The sequence below is a fragment of the Vanellus vanellus genome (assembly GCF_965231255.1).
Source record: "Vanellus vanellus genome assembly, chromosome: 7".
In the NCBI taxonomy this organism is placed as follows: domain Eukaryota; kingdom Metazoa; phylum Chordata; class Aves; order Charadriiformes; family Charadriidae; genus Vanellus; species Vanellus vanellus.
The window spans coordinates 22,693,891-22,711,035 of NC_138912.1; the positions used below are offsets into that span (position 1 = coordinate 22,693,891).

Consider the following 17,145-nt stretch of genomic DNA (forward strand, 5'->3'; position numbering starts at 1 on the left):
TGCAACCTGTGCTTTTCTGGCCGCCTTGCTGCCAGCCCTCCGGCAGGTACCCCGTGCTCACACTTCAGCATCCTGCCCCCCTCTGGTGCTGGGGCTGCACAAATGGGGCCAGGGTCTAATCTCCTCATGGGCATTGAGGCTGTACCCTCTCCATGACCTTCCTGTCTTCCCAGGAGACAGGTGAACCCCACTTTCTGCCTGCAGATGAGGGCAATCCCTTTCATCCTCTGAGAAACAAGCTGATGCTGCGCCAGCATTTCCCTGACAGGGAAGTGCGGGAGGAGCTGGGTTCCCGCTCCATCCTGGCTGCTGCGCCTCTTGGGGAAATGATGGATGTCCCTTCCCCAGACACCGCTGGGGCCTGTCTGTTGGCCGGCTTTCCCGGGCCCCTGCACGCCTCCAGTTGTACTTTCTCAGCCACCAGCAAGATCTCTCAGCATCAGTCTCTGGCCCAGTGATGGATGTTGACAGCTGCCTGAACAGCCTGTGCGAGACTTGATTATTTTCCTCCGAGGATGATGCCTTCCAGATCTTGCTCTGGAGCCCTCTATGAGCACTGTGTTGAAACCCTTTCCGGAGCCTCCCAGGCTGCAGAACTGTGCCGAGCGCTCCTGGCTTGCACCCAGCTCAGACAGGACAAATGCTTGGGAGTGGGGCCCTGGAGCATCCTGCTGCAGACAGGCTCAGCTTGTTCCTTTGCTGAGATGCAGGCAGCGGGTTCTGCCTTGCTCAGTTCGGTGGTGTTTGGGCCGGCAGGAAGGGCAGGGTGCTTGGGGGGTGCTGGGGAGGGTATAGGGACAGGCCACAGCCACCCCAAGCAGCAGCAGCGCAGCAGTAGGCAAACACCAATTCTGCCTCAACAAGCCACAGGGTCCTCTGAGGTCTTCATGAATGACGGTGTGCTGGTGTCTCTGCAAGTCCAGGGCCAGTGCTCTGCTGAAGCCTCTCCTGAAGCTTAAGCATGCTCCTGGGCAGCCTGCCATGGGAGCATCACATCGCTGTGGAGCACTGGGTGCTGTCACGAGCCCACCTCCGCCAGCCCAGGACAGACGGCCGATGGCAGGGAGGTCGCTGGCTGTGGTGTGTCGTGGTATGGAGCTGCTGGAGGTGCTGGGGCAGGCTGAAGTCCTGCCGAGCAGGGTGCAGGCATGTACTGTCGAAGTCTGGTCCAAAGGCTTGCTCGCCTGGGGCCTGGCCCTCCTGAAGGCTCCAGCCTGGAATACCCTGGAGCGAGGAGAAGTGGATCTCCCAAGGGATTGGAAATGTTTGGCGTGCCTCGCTGTCACGGTGCTAATGCTGTGCCACTATTGTGGGCAGGCAGAGAGAGAGGGGAGGAGAGGGGAGACAGCCAGGGATGTGCCCAGAGAGTGTGTGGGTTTGCACATCCTGTGGTGCCCAGGAGAAAGTACCTGTAAACCTGAAACAAAGCCAGTTGGCTGGCCAGGCCAGGATGGGGCTGGACCAGGATGAACTGGCCTGGGGCTGTCTTAACTTCCCGTGTCCCTGAGCCTGCCTTGTGTGCCCACTTTGTCCCTGGAGCAGCTTCCCTGATCTGGCACCACTCTCCTGCTGATCCCCCACTCTTCTCTCCGCAGGCACTGTACGGCTCCATCAAGAACGAGAAGCTTCAGTGGGCCATGTGAGTATCCCTCCTGGGGATGCTGCTGCTGATGCAGGGCCACCCTGCTGGCACAGGGGGCTTCCTCACCCCTGCTGCCCTCCCTGCTAGAGCATCACACTGTCCTAGGGGCTCCATCAGTTGTGATGCTGCAGGGCTGTGAGGATATGGGATGGGATGGGATGGGATGGGATGGGATGGGATGGGATGGGATGGGATGGGATGGGATGGGATGGGATGGAAGTGCCTGGAGAGCTGTGGTGGCAGTGTACCCCTGACTGCCCTCAGCGCCTCGATGGGGACCCCTTCCCTGGCATGCTGGGGGACAGCTGCCTGAGGCCAGCTTCCCGCAGCTTTGGCCTTGCTTCGTGCCTCGGTGGCTGTGCCCAGGGTGGGAGTGGACCAGCTCTAGGGGGGCTGTGGCTGTGCCGGGGCCCTGCAGGGTGCCCGCACCCTCGCCCACAGCTGCCATCTCCAGCAGCAGGAGCGGCAGCGCCCGCGCTGCGGGGATTAATCAGCCCGGCAGTACCGCCAGCGCTGAGCCAATGCGCTCGGGCTGCTGCCATGGAGACGCCAGCAGATGCTGAGGGGTTTAATTAGCAGCGAGCGGGTCTGAGGGAGGGGGGGAGGCAGCAGCTCTGGGCTCCCACATCTTCCTGCCGGGCGGGGGGAGCAGCACCGATGCAACCTGCCCGCAGTGAGAGGGGCCACGACCTGGAGCCCTGGTGCTGCCCGAGGCCTCCTCAGCACAGGCTCCCTGCATCCCTTTGCTGGTGACTCTGAGCCCCGTAGCACATCTGCTGCCCTGAAGGAGTGGGGATGGCAGCCTGGGTCTTTCTTTGAGGGGGTTTCCCTCTAGACCCTCTCTCCTGCAAGCTCTTGCCTGTGAGTGTACACCACGGGCCAGGGGGGCTGTGGTGGTACCAAGCCCCAGGGCACTGCTCCTCCACAGCTCCTGGCTCATTGGCTTGGCCAGCGTCAGTCCCAGTGATGTCCAAAAATGCTTCTCGCTGCCTGGGGCAGGCAGTGTCCCCCCCACCCTGAGCCAGCAGCAGACACCCCCATGCCTTGTCTTTTGAGGGGCCAGGCAGCACCTCAGCTGCCAGCCTAGAGGGATGGGGTCACAGAGGCATGACTGGGTTTGGGATGCTCTCCAGTGGTGATGGGGAGACTGCTCAGCCTGGTCTGCTTCTCCTGACCTCCCTTTCAGAAGCCAGGCCTAAAAGTGGCTCCAGCAAGCGAGAGGCTTGGTATTTGCTTTCCCCAGCAAGGTAACAAACCCTTTCCCCACCCAAATCTGTCCCTGGCAGAGATGAGGAGGAGCTGAGAAAGTCCCTCTCGGAGCTGGCAGACCCCAACCCGAAGTCCATCAAGCGCATCAGTAGTTGCAGTAACCCTTTTCTGGACTTCTCCCAAGACTCCAGCATCGCCACCTACAAGCACGGACTGTTAGTGCGCAAGATCCATGCTGATCCCGACTGCAAGAAAAGTAGGTGCCTGGGGAGCCCATAGGAGGGACTCGGGGCAAGAGGACACTGATGAGCTCCAGAAACCCAATGGGGAGTGGGAAAGGAGTCACTGTTATGTCTGACTGTAGCATCATGCCAGCCTCCAGCATCACCCCCCGTGCCCTGTCTGTCTGGCTGTGCCGGGTATAATTCAGCCCCCAGGCTGGGGAGCCTGAAAGCCTCTCCCTGCCCATCTGCCCCCACCATCAGGGCTGGGCAGAGGCTGAGATGGCAGCGGGCAGCACAGCCCTTGCCCTTGACGCTGGGAAGGGGGCAGGCTGGGAGGTGGGGTGGGCTCCCCGAGGCACGCACCCTTGCCACAGGATGGCGGGGATGAAGGAAGGTGTCCTTTGGTGCAGCAAACAAGCCACACAGTAGGCTGTTGCTGGTTGGGCGCTGCCAGGCACGTTCACTCTTTCCACCGTAAAATCCCCTCTAAGCCCTGGTCTTCTAATGCCGCCTTGATCTGATTAGATGCAGCCGGCCTCCAAAGCCAGCATTACCTGGCGGGCAGCACCGCCTCGTCCCCATCCCTGTCCCTGAGCAGGGAGGCAGCGGTGAAGCCAAGTGCAAGCAGCGAGGCAGGGACCACAGCGGCGCTGGCCCCGGGAGGCGGCAGGCGGCCCCCCTGCCAGCAGCACCATCTGCCAGCCACGCGGCCGGCACGGGCTCAGGTGCGCGGGGACAGTCCTGGCGTGCCGCCTGTCCCCCGGGTGGGGTGACGTGCGCTGTGGCAGGGCTGGCTGGAGGATGATGAGGGGGGGATGCCTCCCTGCCACTCAATGCTGGGGCTGATGTCTGGGCTGCTCTCTCCTCCCTGGCAGCGCCCCGAGGGAAGCGCGGCTGGAAGCCCTTCCACGCCATCCTGAAGGGGATGATTCTCTACCTGCAGAAGGTAGGCAGCAGCGGGGCCGCTTGCGTCTGTGCCAGGGAGCGGGATCGTCCCCCACCCAGGGAGGGAGGGCACTGTGGTCCCAACAGCAGCAAGAGAGGGGCTCACATGCATCCAAAGCCCATCCTAGCCAGACTCAGCACTATGCCTGCTTGATCCATTGCCTGGGGATCTGGTGGCATCTGTGTTGCTAGCATGCTTGGACTCGGACTGGGTGGTGAAAGTGGCTGCCGACTGAGAGCCCTGCATGGGGAACTTGGCTGGGGAGAGAGGGGGCTCTGGGGTCTTTGCCCTGGGGAGATGTTGGGCTGCAAATCCAGTCTCTTGCAGGCACACACTGCCCAGCTGCAGGGCAGTGGAGAACAGCCACCATGCTGTTCCCAAGCCTCTGTAAGCCGGTTGTGCAGCCTCTCCCCATGGGTGTAGCATAAGCTGGAGGCAGAGTGTGCAGCAGCCTGGTGGTGGGTGATCTCTAAGCCCCATCACTGCCAGCACTCGCCGGCAGTCCCCGCGGCCTCATAGAGCTGACTCATGGTGGGGTGCATCCCTAAACGGGCTCTTAAACACCTTGTGACTGGCAGGAGGAGTATAAGCCGGGGAAGGCACTGGCAGAAGAGGAGCTGAAGAATGCTATTAGCATCCACCATTCGCTTGCCACGCGGGCATCTGACTACAGCAAGCGACCCAACGTCTTCTACCTCAGGACAGCTGACTGGAGGATCTTCCTCTTCCAAGCACAGTGAGTCCCCCAGGATCACTGGCTGGGTGCCGTGCTGGGGCACAGGGTAACGTCTAACTGGGGCAGAGTGTGGGATAGGGCTTAAGGCCACATTGCTTTCTCCTGTCCTGGCCCTTTCTGGAAGGAAAAAGACCTGGTGCCAGTGCTGTGCTTTGCCCCAGCTCTTCTCACCCTGATGGGCTTGCGATGGCCAGGCCTGGGAGACCTGGATCTCACCTGCGGGGAAGGTCCCTCTGCCTGTGATGTGGATAATGCCACTTAGAGCCTGTCTCCGGTTTTGCCTTTCTCCCCAGGAACCCCGAACAGATGCACTCGTGGATCACGCGCATCAACGTGGTGGCAGCCATGTTCTCCGCGCCACCCTTCCCCGCGGCCATCGGTTCCCAGAAGAAGTTCAGCCGCCCACTGCTGCCCAGCTCCTGCACGAGGCTGTCACAGGTGGGCCATGGTGTGGGGGCAGCCGGGAGCATGGGACAGACCCCCTGGGTCTGCTGGTGGCACTGTCCCCTGTGAGTGGCCCAGGTGGTGCCACATGCCCAGCTGCCTCCCAGCTGGGTGCAGGGCTGAGGGAGCATGGCCAGGGAGACACAGAGCAAGGGGCACCTGAGGTTGGGGGCAGGCAGCAAGGTCTTGTTCCTGGCAGCAGGGACAGGAGACAGGCGATGGAGTCACACTGTGAAGGAGAACGTGGTCCCACACCATGGCTTGCAGAGTCCTGCCAGGGCCAGGACCTTGAAAGGCAACTGGCCGGGGGGATTAGTTGGCACTCGCGTGTGCCAGGACAGTCATTCATAGGGCAGAAAGGATTAAAAAAAACCACCATCCTAGTTTTTGCGGGGATTAAATTCTTCTGCTTTATGACTGCAGCCAGCCCCCCCCGGGGCGGGAGCAGATTGCCCCCAGTGGCCTGTGCTTTTGCCGGCCACTTGAAAAAAAACAAATAACCTAACCCAAAGCCAGTAGCAGAACCTGAGATCCTGGTTGGACCTAGCAGGGGAGAAACCTGTTCTGGCCCCAGCCGGCTCACACTGCTGGGTGGGCAGAGCAGAGGGCAGAGCGGGACACTGACATGTGCCACCCTTCCCCAGGAGGAGCAGGTGAAGAGCCATGAGACCAAGTTCAAGACGATGTCAGCAGAGCTGCTGGAGCATCGCTCCTCACTGCCTGAGAAGAAGGTGAAGGGAAAGGAGTATGAAGAGCTGAAGCAGAAGGAAGAGTACCTGGAGTTTGAGGTGAGCTGGGAAGCCCCCCCCTCTCCCACCCTCCCCACCCTCAGCCTCTCTGTCCCTGCCCACTTGGTCATCCTGAGTGATGGGACCCCTCCACCCCATCCCTGCTGGCTGAATTGCACTGTGCTACTGCTGTCATCCAGGACCACGAGCATCCCCTCTGCCCTGGGGTGCTGGCAGGGGAAGCGGGGGGCCATGAGCATCCCCTCACCCCGAGGTGCTGGCTGAGGGGCAGTGCCAAGCTCACCAACCCCTCTCTCTGCTGCACTGTGCCCCCCAGAAATCCCGCTATGGCACCTACGCCATGCTGCTGCGGGCCAAACTGAAGGCCGGCTCCGAGGACCTGGCAGCGTTCGAGTCCACCCTCTTTGACGCAGCGAGTGGGGAGGACGATGGCCTGAAAAAATCCCGCTCCAGCCCCTCGCTCAATGCAGAGCCCTCCGGCACGGCCACCAAGGTGAAGCGCAACGTCTCGGAGCGCACCGGCCGCCAGCCCCCTGGCCACCCCCAGAAGTCATAAGCAAGGGGCATCAGCCGCCCGTGCTGCAGCTCCGTTCCTGCCCCCCCCCGGCGCTGGGGTGGAGGCCATGCAGCACGGAGATGCAGACCCTGCATGAGTCCGTCCATCTGCGGCATGAGCTGGGAAGGTGACAGCTCTTTCCCGGCCACCAGCACCAGCAAGGCAGGGCCGCAGCCCCTCCACCGGAGACGGTGACAGAGCAGGACAGTCCCCGGTCCTTGCCTGCGGGAGCTGCCCGCACTGTCGGCCCCATCAGACTTGTTCATCCTCCTCCTTGTCCTGCACATGGCTGCAGGACCTGGTCCCCACACCCCAGGGAGGGGGAACAAGCAAAACCCACCTACTGGGCTCAATTCTTCAGTGGTTAAAAAAAAAAAAAAAAAGACAAAAACACAGCAAAACAAAGCCAGCGGCTGCTTTTTCTCCAGTTCCATTGTGCCATGGGGGGTGGACACGAGGGGGCCAGCCCCTCACCTGTCCCCTCTCCTGGGGCTGGTGGCCAGGGGAGCCAGGGTGATGGCACGTGGCCCCTTTCCCGCAACCCACAGCCACCTCTGCACCCTCCCTGCTTTCTTACAACTTTTGAACGGTTTTTGTGATACAGTTTTGCACTTTTTAGTACCAGATCGAGCCGACCACCAGGGAGGGTTTTTTGGGGCTACTTTTGATGCTTTTTGGGAACTGTTTCAAAAAAACAAAATCCAGCCATGTCCGGTAGGCACTGACCTCTGGGGGAAGAAGGTTTTTACGCAGACTCAGGGGGAGACCCTTCCCACCCCCCCAGCAAGCTGACCATGGGCTGCTGCCTGTTCCCCAGCCCCGCTCCGGCACCAGCAACCCTTTGGAGAGAGACAGCCCTGTGGCGGCTGGCACCAAGGAGGCAGCTTTGAGATGGCAGCACTTGTGGCTGCACAGGGGACTGGTGTGCCAGTGCGTCGTGACCTCCCCCAGCAGCCTGGACTGGCTCCATTTGCACCGCCTGGGTGTGAGCATCGTACCCAGGCCATGCTGGGCAGCAGTGTGTAAGTACTCCCAGGGGGGAGGTGACCCCCTGAAGCCAGGGTTGACTTAGGGGTCCCCCACTGCCCTATGGGGCTGGAGCCAACTTTCCTTTCCATACTGTTTCTTCAGTGCATGGCGGGGGCCTTGCAAAGCTTGGTCCGCAGCGCTGCGAGGTCCTCACGCTGCAGCAGCGTTGATGCAGCCCCTTCCTTGGCCATGGGCTCCCTCCTTGCCCAGGTGAGGGGCAGGCTGGGGCAGCCCCTACCACCTGGAGGGGTGGCGGATGGTCATCCGGAGCAAGGTGCCGGTGGTGGAGCGTGGCCGCAGGAGTGCCCAGGGTGTGCAGGAAGGGGGTCCAGGGACAGCAGAAGGGCTGCGGGTGGGGGGCTGGCACACGCGCTGTTCTCGGCCACCCAGGACCTGGCTGGTTTCAGCACTGACTTTGCGAATGTGTCAAACTTTTTATTCTGCTCTTTTGAGTCTATTGCAAAAAAAGAAAAAGAAAAAAAAAAAAAGAAAAAAACTATCCACCCTTGCCCCAGGCGGCTTGGGGGAGAGAAAAACCTTTGTACAGCTTCTTCTCTCGATTACTGAAGTAAAACTCGCTCTTCATTTCTTGTGTGTGCTGTGGTTTCTCCCCCACGGCTGGGGACAGCCCCGGCATGGAGGGATGCTGAGGAGGGGCTGGCAGCTGCCATCTTGCTGCTGGACTCCCAGCCCCAGGCAGGGCTCGGGGGGGCTACTGCCCACCAGCTCAGGGCCAGGACTGGAGAGACGGAGGGCAAAGGCTAATGGAAACCGCGTCCCTTTATTCAGAAGAGGGACCATTAAATAAGAGCAGAGGGGCAGGAGCCGGCTGCGTCCCGTCCCCCTGAGTCCAGGCAGCCGGACCCCAAGTCCGGAAGGCACTTGCGTGGGCAGGGCAGGGTGGGGATGATGTGCCCCCCCATCCCTGGGTGGGTGTGGGGGCTGCCAGCCCTTCAGTGCACCTGTGGCTGCTGGCTGTGGGGCAGCTCACCCCCCGGCCCCGGCTTCAGGGCCAGCGTGGGCGCCTGCTCCTCCTCCACCGACTCGCTGCCGTAGGCACTGTCTTCCTTCAGCTCTGCAAAGCAAACCCCGGGTGCTGTCAGTGATGGGGTGTCACGGACCAGTGGGGACACCCTCCCAGCCCCTCGCTCTCCATACCTGTGCTCTGCAGTTTCTCCAGCGTCTCCGTTTTGTGGAGCATCCTTACAGCCTTGTGGAGCCCCATGGAATCCAGCGCCTCCAGCAGCCCCCCCAGGCTGCCCCCCGCCAGCTGCGGAGAGAGGACACTGAGCAGGGCCGGCATCCGGATGGGCAGGGGACGGGGACGGGGGGGGGGGGCACCCCAAACGGGCACTGACCTCATAACTGCGCAGGAGGCTGACGCTGGGCGAGGGGGTGTCCTTGTAGGTCTCCACCAGGCTGCAGAGCCCCAGGCGCTTGGCCAGCTCGATCCAGTCCGACCCGCTGCAGTCCTGGTTCAGCAGCTGCTCCAGCCCCTGCAGCGCCTCGCTGTCCAGCGACAGGACGTTCCCTGCGCAGGAGAGGTGCCTCCGTCACACGCAGCCCATCCCTGACACCGGTGGGGGGGGGGTCTTGCCCTGCCCCAGCATGGGGCTTTCGTGGGGAGAGGGGCTGCTCACCTGGCCGGGGGGCAGTGGGCAGCTCTGCCTCAGGACCCTGCTGGGAGGCCTGCAGCAGGATCTCCCGCACCTGCAGGACAGACACATGGGTGTCGGCATCCCCCAAAGCACCGGCCAACCCACCCCGCCTCCCCACGGCACGGCACGGCTCTCCCCGGGACACGGCAGGGTGCAGACATCCTCACAGGAGCATCTCCTGGAGCTCTGCCCCATCCATACTGTGGCTCCCCGAAGAAATGGTCCCAGGAGGGTTGGTACCCCTGCGCCACACACCTTCTGGCTCCGAGTCAGGTCCAGGGCCGTGTGGCAGCGGCGCTGCCTGTGCCCTGCCTGCCCGTGCCCCTGCGCGGGGGGCTCAGGGTTGGGGCTGCGCTCCATGGCTGGGGCTGGCTCCCCCAGCTCCATGGCCAGCTCCTGCTCCTCGGGGTCGGCGTCCGTGTCGCTGCTGGCCTCCGACGAGGATGGGCTCACGGGCTCGTCGTTCTCACACAGCGCGTTTGCCCCTGTCAAGAGAAGGGTGGACTGAACCCCCAAAAGGGCAGGTCGGCCCAGGGGTCTGCCCTGTGCCCGGGCACCCCCTGGCGCGGGCAGCCAGGGCTGCCGGGAGGGGAAGGGAGAGGAGGGAGGGCAGCACCTTACCGGCTTTGAGGAGCAGTTTGGTGAGGGTGGGGGAGCCCAGGCCGGCGGCCAGGTGCAGGGGGGTGTTCCCAGCAAAGGTCTGGCTGTCGAAATCTGCTCCCAGCTATGGAGAAAGATGGGAGGCCGTGAAGGTGGGCTGCCTGGGCACTGCCCCCCCCCCGAGCCCCCCGCTCCCTGTCACTCTAAGACCACAGGGACCCCCCCACTTCTGCCAGTGCCCTGTGAGAGGCTGAGCCCCATCCCTGTCCCACAGCCACCAAGCCACCAGCCCCGCCGTACCTTCTTCACCAGGTGGGTGGCCATGTTCAGGTTCTCCATCTCCACGGCGAGGTGCAGCGGGGTCCTCCCACCCTGTCTCTCCACTGCATTCACGTCCGCTCCCTTCCTGACCAGCAAGTCCAGGCAGGCCAAACTCTTTGCCTTCACGGCCAAGTGCACAGGCAGGAGGCCTGCAACAGGAGGAGAGGCTCAGCAGCCCTCCGGCCGAGCCCACGATGGCGCTGCCGGGCTCCTGCCCATCATCTCCCAGCCCCGCTCACCATGGTAATTGGGCAGGCGGAGCAGGTAAGGGGCAGCTGAGCCCATGTGTGCCAGCAGCGTCCTCAGCATCTCTTCGTCGCCAGCCTGGAGCGCCAGGTGCAGCAGGGAATTGCCGTAGCGGTCCAGCATAGTGGGGTCGGCGCGGGCTTGCAGCAGGAGCTGGACCACTTGGGGCTGCTTGGTGATGACTGCCAGGTGCAGCGGTGTCTGTGGGACAGCAGCACCTCCTCAGCAGCGCTCGCAGGAGGCGCCGAGTCCCACAGCGCCGTCCTTGCCAGCGTGGCCACACCGTGGTCTCACCGTGCTCAGCCCTGCAGCCTTCCCCACAGCAGGAGCAGCAATGGGGTGGGCAAACAGGAGCGAGCCCCAGGTAAAAGAGAACCACCTGCTCCGGGAAATGTGTACCTGCTGCAGGTTGTTGGTGATGTTGATGATCTGCTGGCTGGGGATGCTAACAATGACCTCGATCAGCTGTTTGATCACAGCCGTCTGCTCATGGATAATAGCAAGGTGCAAAGGCCTGTGGAGAGAGCAGGATGGCCCCCGGCTCAGCTCCATGCTTCTCCAGGTCCTCCCTGCCACCTCCCACCCCCCAGAACGGCTCAGATGGCCAACAAGGCTCCCTCACTCTCCCCCCAAACCCCTCGGGCACTCACGTGTCTCCGTTCTCGTCCTGCGAGGCAGCCAGGTGCCTCTGGACCGCCAGCAGCATGCGGGGGTCGGCGGTGACCGAGTAGTCGAGCAGGGCATGGGCATTGCGACGGGCCAGTGCCAGCATCCACAGCTGGCAGAGCTGAGCTGGGGGGCGAAGCAGGATGTCACCTCCAGGAGTAGCAGACAAATCCACCCTCCTGCATCCCCCAAAGCACGGAAGAGAGCAGCACCCGGCCCCAAAAGATCCCCGACCCATGTCCCCTCTCCCAAGTGATGTCCCCTCAGCCCTTGCTCCAGCCCAGCCTCCTCCTACCGTGCCTCTGCAGCTCCTTGCAGTTCGTGCTCTCCGCAGGCGCCTGCCTGTCGCTCCCGGGCCCCTCCACCTCGGGGCCCTTCATCTGCACGCCCCCCTGATAGCCCCCCACAGGGTGGGGGCCGGGCGAGTAGATGCTGTTGTAGGCCAGCCCAGGGGAGTAGGGTAAGCTGAGGTTCCCACCTACGGAGTGAGGGGGAGCAGAGGTGAGGCCAGAGGGGAGCGGGGAGCCCCCACGGCCACCCGAGAGGGGACGGGGAAGAGGTGTCCCCACTCACCTCCTCCGGAGCCGAAGCCCCCAGCCCCCCCACCGGCACCCCCCATGTGCGAACCCCCGCCAAAGTGCTGGGGAAACTGAGGCAGGACTTTCTTGCGCTTCCTCTCCACTTCTTCCTTATCTGCAGGGAGAAAGGGGCAGCGGGATGAGGGGCAGCCCCGGCGGCGGGGGGCACGCCGGCCTGCCCGGGGGGGTTCTCACCTTCCACCACCGGGTAGTAGGTGAACTGCTTGGAGTCGCTCACATCGCCCCCCCGCTTCCGCTTCAGCTGCAGGAAGACAGTGACGGGACGGTCGATCTTGGGCTTGTGGTAGGGGGGCGTGCGGAAGACGATGGCGTACTGTGGGCAGAACAGACAGACGTGGGGTCCCGCTCCTCCCGGAGCCAGGGACGAGGGTCCCCCACCCTGCAGGGCACCCACCTGCCTCAGGACATGGCAGGATGCCCCCCCACCTCCCCTGTACCTGCTTGTGCACGTCAGTGGGGGAGAAGTCCCCGAAGGCCTGCCAGCCATTCTCGTCATCCTCGTAGAAACGCACCTCGATGTCATCTGGGGAGAGAAGGGGCACCTGGCACTGTGTGTCTCCCCACCCCAGCCAGGCTCTGGGGACACGGTACCTGGGCCACCCAGGGGCCCTGGGACATGGACCTCTCCCGCTGCAGCCCCTCTGGAGGTTTTTAGCTGGAGGGAACGGCTCTTTACCTTTCTGAACTTTATCACACAGCAAGTAGACCTCGTCCCCTCCCCGCACGGAGCCTGCTGTCTTATCCATCCGCGAGATCTTCAGGTTGGAAGCTCCCGGGGACTCTGCAAAGCGAGGAGGTGCTGGGAGCCGCCACGGCAGACAGAGCATCCCTCACCTCCCTACCCTGTCCTGCCCCGTCCCCCTCCCCAGCCTGGCCCCACGCTCACTGCTGTCATGGATGGGGTCTGAGATGATGGGCTGGAGGGCCAACGTGAAGTTCCCGCTGCTGTCACGGAGGTAGGCAGTGAAGCGCAACCGCACGATGCTCAGGTCCATCACCTTCTTCAGCTCCTTTGCCTCTAGCTCAATCTCACGCAGCTCCGCTTCTGCCAGGGCAGGGGGAGATGCCGTCAGGCCAGGCAAAGGGGACAGGGCTCCAGGTTCCCTTGTCTGGCTCCCCCCAGCCCCCCAGTTGTCATCCCACAGTAAGTCCCTGCTCCCCCCAGGGCGCCACGTCCCACTGAACCCACAGCCTGTCCTCACCTGTCAGCAGATGGCTCCTGTTGCGCATCTTCTGCTGCTTTAGCTTTTCCTTCATGATCTCCATCATGTTCTTCTTGGTGACATGCAGCACACCCAGGTTGCTGAACCTGAAGGAGAAGAAGGATCCCACTGGGACCTGGGAGCACCAGGCTGGGAGCAGCCGGCCCAGGGGGCACCCGGACTGCCACGGCCAGGAAGGAGCTGTGCAAAGCACAGAGCGGTGCCGCTCGGGCAGTGGGAGGTCAACATGTGTGGGGCATAAGAGGAGCAACCGCAGAGGAGAGAAAAGGAGCCCAGAAAAGAGGTGGCTGGGAAACTCTGGGCTCCCATAGGTGACAAGTCCAAAGGAGAGCACCAGGATAGCTGGAGACCAGAGGGATGCAAACGGGATGAGGCTGAGCCAGCAGCCAGGGCTGGATTTGTGAGAGCAACTGCAGCAGTAAAGTGCATGCAGCTCCGGCTCCTCCTGTCCCACTCCAGCAGAAGACCCAGGGAAAAGATTTGCTTCTCCAAATGGGGCTGCTGGACCAGTAGCGTCAGGGCACATGGGGACCTGATCCGCCAGGAGCCTGCCTGCTCCTGCCTCAGCAGCTGCCTGGGCAGGGAGCTGCCCGACAGCACTTAGGGAATAACCCCACAACTCAGGCTGGCTACAGAAGTCATCTGCAAAGCATCTGCAAAACCCCGAGGACAGAAGCCCAAAACAAGCCGCATGTGCCAGACCCAGAGCTGGGCAAAATGCTCAGGAAACAGAGCTGTACCGATGACCTTGTCTAAACCCGCTCCTGGCCCCATCCAGCAAATCCTGCTCGTGGATGCACTAACCCTCCTCTTCTCACCTGCCTGTAAGCTGCAGCTAGCCCCCCCCAACCACCCTCACGTGTGTCTCCCTCACACGTACTGAGCCGTCATGTCCTTGGGTCCCACGATCGCAACGCAGTTGCCAGCCTCGTTGCACTGCTTGCCCACCAGGCTGTGGGCATGCACGCGGGGAGGGTCGCTGTGTGTCACCAGGTCCACCTCGATCCGGGCCATCCCCGTGTAGTTGCAGATCTGCGGGTAGAAAGGAGATGGGAGTCCCCAGGAGCCTGTAGAACCCTCTGCAAATCCCCGCTATCCCTCCCCGTGGTCACCACCCCTCCTGCCACAGCCCTCCCACCCTTCCAGCGCCACCAGACACACTGAGCTCAATATACATTTACTGTGCTTCCTTCAAGCCACCCTCCTGGTGCCCATGCACACTGGCTGAAGATGCTGCCCCATCCCCTCCCCAGGGCAGCGGTCACCTTAACGGTGGGATAGGTCTTGCGCCCCTTCTCGCTGGATGCTCCTGGCAGCCCTCCGTGTGAAGGGCCCTCGCAGCCGTACCGAAACCGGAACCCCCGCTGCAGAGGCAAAGAGGGGATCAGCCAAGGGTGGCCCACACCTGACGCCGTGAGAGCACGGTGTGACAGCTACACTTGCCCTTACCTGGGTGACATCCTTACCTGCTTTGGCTGCTCGATGATGACGAGGTAGGGACCTTCCGCTGGAGGACAGAGAGGAGAGGGACCAGTGAGAAACAAAGGGTAACCAAAGTGTGTGCTCCCAGTAAGGATGCTGGAGGTATGGGGACGGTGCTGAAGGTGAGGTGACCCCTGTCTGTCCCATGGGGTCCTCAGGGCCCCTGGCCCTTGTGCTGTCAGAGCCCAGCCGGGAGCAGCAGTCGGAGTGGCAGGGAGAGGAGGAGAGGGCCAGAGGATGCTCTGGCACTCAGGGAGCGGGGAGCCCCTGGGGACCTGTCACAGCCCAACCTCATGTCCCTGGAAGACTGAGCATCAGGGCCAGACCAAACAGTCCCCGTCCCACTGGCATGGGGCAGGGATTCCCAGCCAGCCCACAGTGGGGCCTGTGGGGACACAGCCCGTGGTGCTGCTGGGAACTACAAGGCATGAGTCAGCCTGTGGGGAAACCCCGCTGCAGCTGGGGACCCCCGAGCGGGCACAGCCAGCGGGGCCCTTACCTGTCTCCATCAGGGGCTCCTTCTGCTCCATCATGTGGGAGCCGAAATTGAAGTCATTGTAGTCAATCCCATCCAGGCACTGGGTGACGGGAGGAAAAATGAGTGTGATGAGTGTGTTGGGGCTGGAAGCCCCAGCTGCCCTGTGGGGCAGGCGCAGACCCCCATCTCCCCCCCGGGGGGGGTTGGGCAGTCTGGCACAGACCCCCACTGCCCACCCCGGGGGAGGGGGGCTGGCACAGATCCCCCATCCTTCCCAGGGAAGAGGGGTGGGCAGGTGCAGACCCCTCACTGCCCACCCCTGGGTGCAGACACCCCCCCCTTTGCCCACCCTGGGGGCAGACACAGACATACCCCCATCTCCCACCCTGGGGTTGGACAGGGACTCCCCATCTCCCACCCCACCCGGGGGGGTTCAGGTGCTGCCCCCAGCCCAGCACCGGGGCCGGGGCCCGGCAGAGACTCCCCCCTCCCCCCCCTCCCCTCCGCGCCTCCCGGGGGCCGATGCGACCCGCGCCGCACTCACGGGCTGGAACTGCTCGTCCATATCTGCGCGGGGCCGCCCGCCGGCCTGCGGGGAGAGCGCGGGGGTGAGCGGGGACCGGCGGCGGCAGGAAGGCACCGCCGCTCCGGAAAGTCCCTAGAAACCCCGCCGAGCCGGGAAATGACGGGACCGCGCGTCACCGCCCCGCCCCGCACCGCCGCGGCCCCGGGGCTCGGCAGGGCTCGGTACGGCACGGGCCGGAGCGGGGCTCGGCTCGGCGCGGCCCGGGGGGGGGGACGGGACGGGGGGGACGGGACACGGCTGCCCTGGCCGCCCGCCGGCGGCTCCCCCGGCCCGGTCCGGCCCGGGGGCGGTGGGACGGGGCTGTCTCTTCGCCGCTTGGGAATTTTGGGCTTCGGGCGGGCTGGAAATCCCGGCGGCTGCCCGCCCGCCCGCCTCCCCCGGCTGCGCTCGCTTGGGCGCTGCCTGGCACCCCGGGAGCGCCCCAAGGTCCCGAGTTTCCCCCCACACCCCTCGCCCCGGGAGCACGGAGGGGTTTGCCCCCTGCCCTGCCCAGCCGCCGGCCCCGCTTCGGGCACCAGTGCCCGTGGACCAGCCATGGCGCCCTTTCCCGACAAGAGCTGCAGCACAGCATGGCTGAGACCACCCGTAAAACCGTGCCCTAAAACCCGGCGGCAGCCCCTACGGCCTCCCAGGTCCCTGCCCCGCACCGTCTCCCCTTGATGATGCACCTCCCGCACAGGGACGCCTCCTCCTCCAAGCCCCCCCCCCCCCCCCTGCACCCAAAGCGCTGCCCCAAAACCCGCTGTCTGCCCCTCCGGCCAGGGGAAGCTCTCCAGGACTGCAGACCGAAGCAGGCGCATTGGCGCATGGCACCCCCTCGCCAGGCACCCAAAGGGGTGCTTTCCCACTCCCCCGCTGCCCCAGTTTCCACTTACACAGCAGCCCTTACATCCTTCCCACAGTGGTGGCCTGAGAGAGGCATTTGCTGCCCATGTTCCCATTCCTTCTTTCCCGCATCTGGTTTCAAAGCTGGAGCGGGAGCCCCAGGGCCCCCTGTGGCAGCATCTCCCGATGCCCCGGCACCCAGCGCCACATGCTCCCCGCTGACCCCAGCAGGGCAGTGCCAGCAGCAGGGCCCCTTCCCTGCCACCCACAGCGCTCGCACCCTCCTACTCACCGGGGAGGAAGAGGCTGGTCTCAGCAACCCGTCCAGCCCCAGCATCCCTGTGGGTACTGCAGGCTACCGCAGATGGAGTCAAGGTCTGCCCAAATGCGGGAAACCACCAGAGACTTCTAGCAAAGGGGCAGGATCAGAGCAGAGCCTCCAGGCACGTTCTCTTGCTCCACATTTCTTCTCCTCACTAAGCAGTGGAAAGAAAAAAAAAAGGAAAAAAAAACCAACAGAAAAACGTATTTGACTCCGCGGTGCCCTCATACCATGAATTTCTGAATCAGTGGGTGCTGCAGGTCCCGCTCAGGGGATTTTGGGTGTGTGGGAGAAGAGGGGAAGGAAGGGGATTGTTCAACCCGTGCGTGACTCATATTCTTCAGAAGCTGAAAAGAGCCTTTTCAAGGAGATTTTCCAGCCACTCAAGTCCTCCAAAGGGGCTGCCCTGTGGCCCCAGGCCTGAGGTTTTCCCCGGCTGGTCTGCCGTGTGCCGTGAGCCCATCCGTGCTTCAGCAGCCCCTGCCCAGCCTGCCTGCGGGATGCGGCACAGGCAGTGGCACAGCCCGGGATGTGGGGTCTGAGGGACCCGCAGGTGCAGCAGGGGGTGCAAGGAGGGTGAAGGTGGAGATCCAGCACTGCGAAA

The 17,145-nt window shown here is 63.5% G+C and overlaps 2 protein-coding genes across 2 annotated transcripts in view; one reads left to right on the forward strand and one right to left on the reverse strand.

The window, feature by feature from the left end:
- The window catches only part of PSD (pleckstrin and Sec7 domain containing), a gene marked incomplete at its 5' end in the record, with an annotated part of 36,357 nt that extends 28,559 nt beyond the window's left edge, over positions 1-7,798 (forward strand). Inside the window, 7 exons of the mRNA XM_082486089.1 lie at positions 1,596-1,639; positions 2,929-3,107; positions 3,951-4,021; positions 4,600-4,757; positions 5,051-5,195; positions 5,846-5,989; positions 6,267-7,798. Of these exons, the coding sequence (XP_082342215.1) occupies positions 1,596-1,639; positions 2,929-3,107; positions 3,951-4,021; positions 4,600-4,757; positions 5,051-5,195; positions 5,846-5,989; positions 6,267-6,506 (981 nt within the window). The 3' untranslated portion in view covers positions 6,507-7,798. The remainder of the gene's footprint in view (positions 1-1,595; positions 1,640-2,928; positions 3,108-3,950; positions 4,022-4,599; positions 4,758-5,050; positions 5,196-5,845; positions 5,990-6,266) is intronic.
- Positions 7,799-8,297: 499 nt separating this feature from the next.
- Positions 8,298-15,388, reverse strand: NFKB2 (nuclear factor kappa B subunit 2). The gene is made up of 22 exons (XM_082486105.1): positions 15,353-15,388; positions 14,830-14,908; positions 14,315-14,355; positions 14,114-14,212; positions 13,729-13,880; positions 12,828-12,934; positions 12,512-12,670; positions 12,302-12,406; positions 12,063-12,148; positions 11,800-11,938; positions 11,600-11,719; positions 11,322-11,504; positions 11,011-11,152; positions 10,760-10,874; positions 10,354-10,561; positions 10,094-10,263; positions 9,815-9,917; positions 9,449-9,678; positions 9,176-9,245; positions 8,894-9,066; positions 8,694-8,805; positions 8,298-8,610 (listed from the first exon to the last, which is right to left on the reverse strand). Exons 1-22 carry the CDS (start codon positions 15,371-15,373, stop codon positions 8,489-8,491), a joined length of 2,736 nt encoding a protein of 911 aa, XP_082342231.1. The 5' UTR covers positions 15,374-15,388; the 3' UTR covers positions 8,298-8,488.
- Between the last annotated feature and the right edge of the window lie 1,757 nt (positions 15,389-17,145).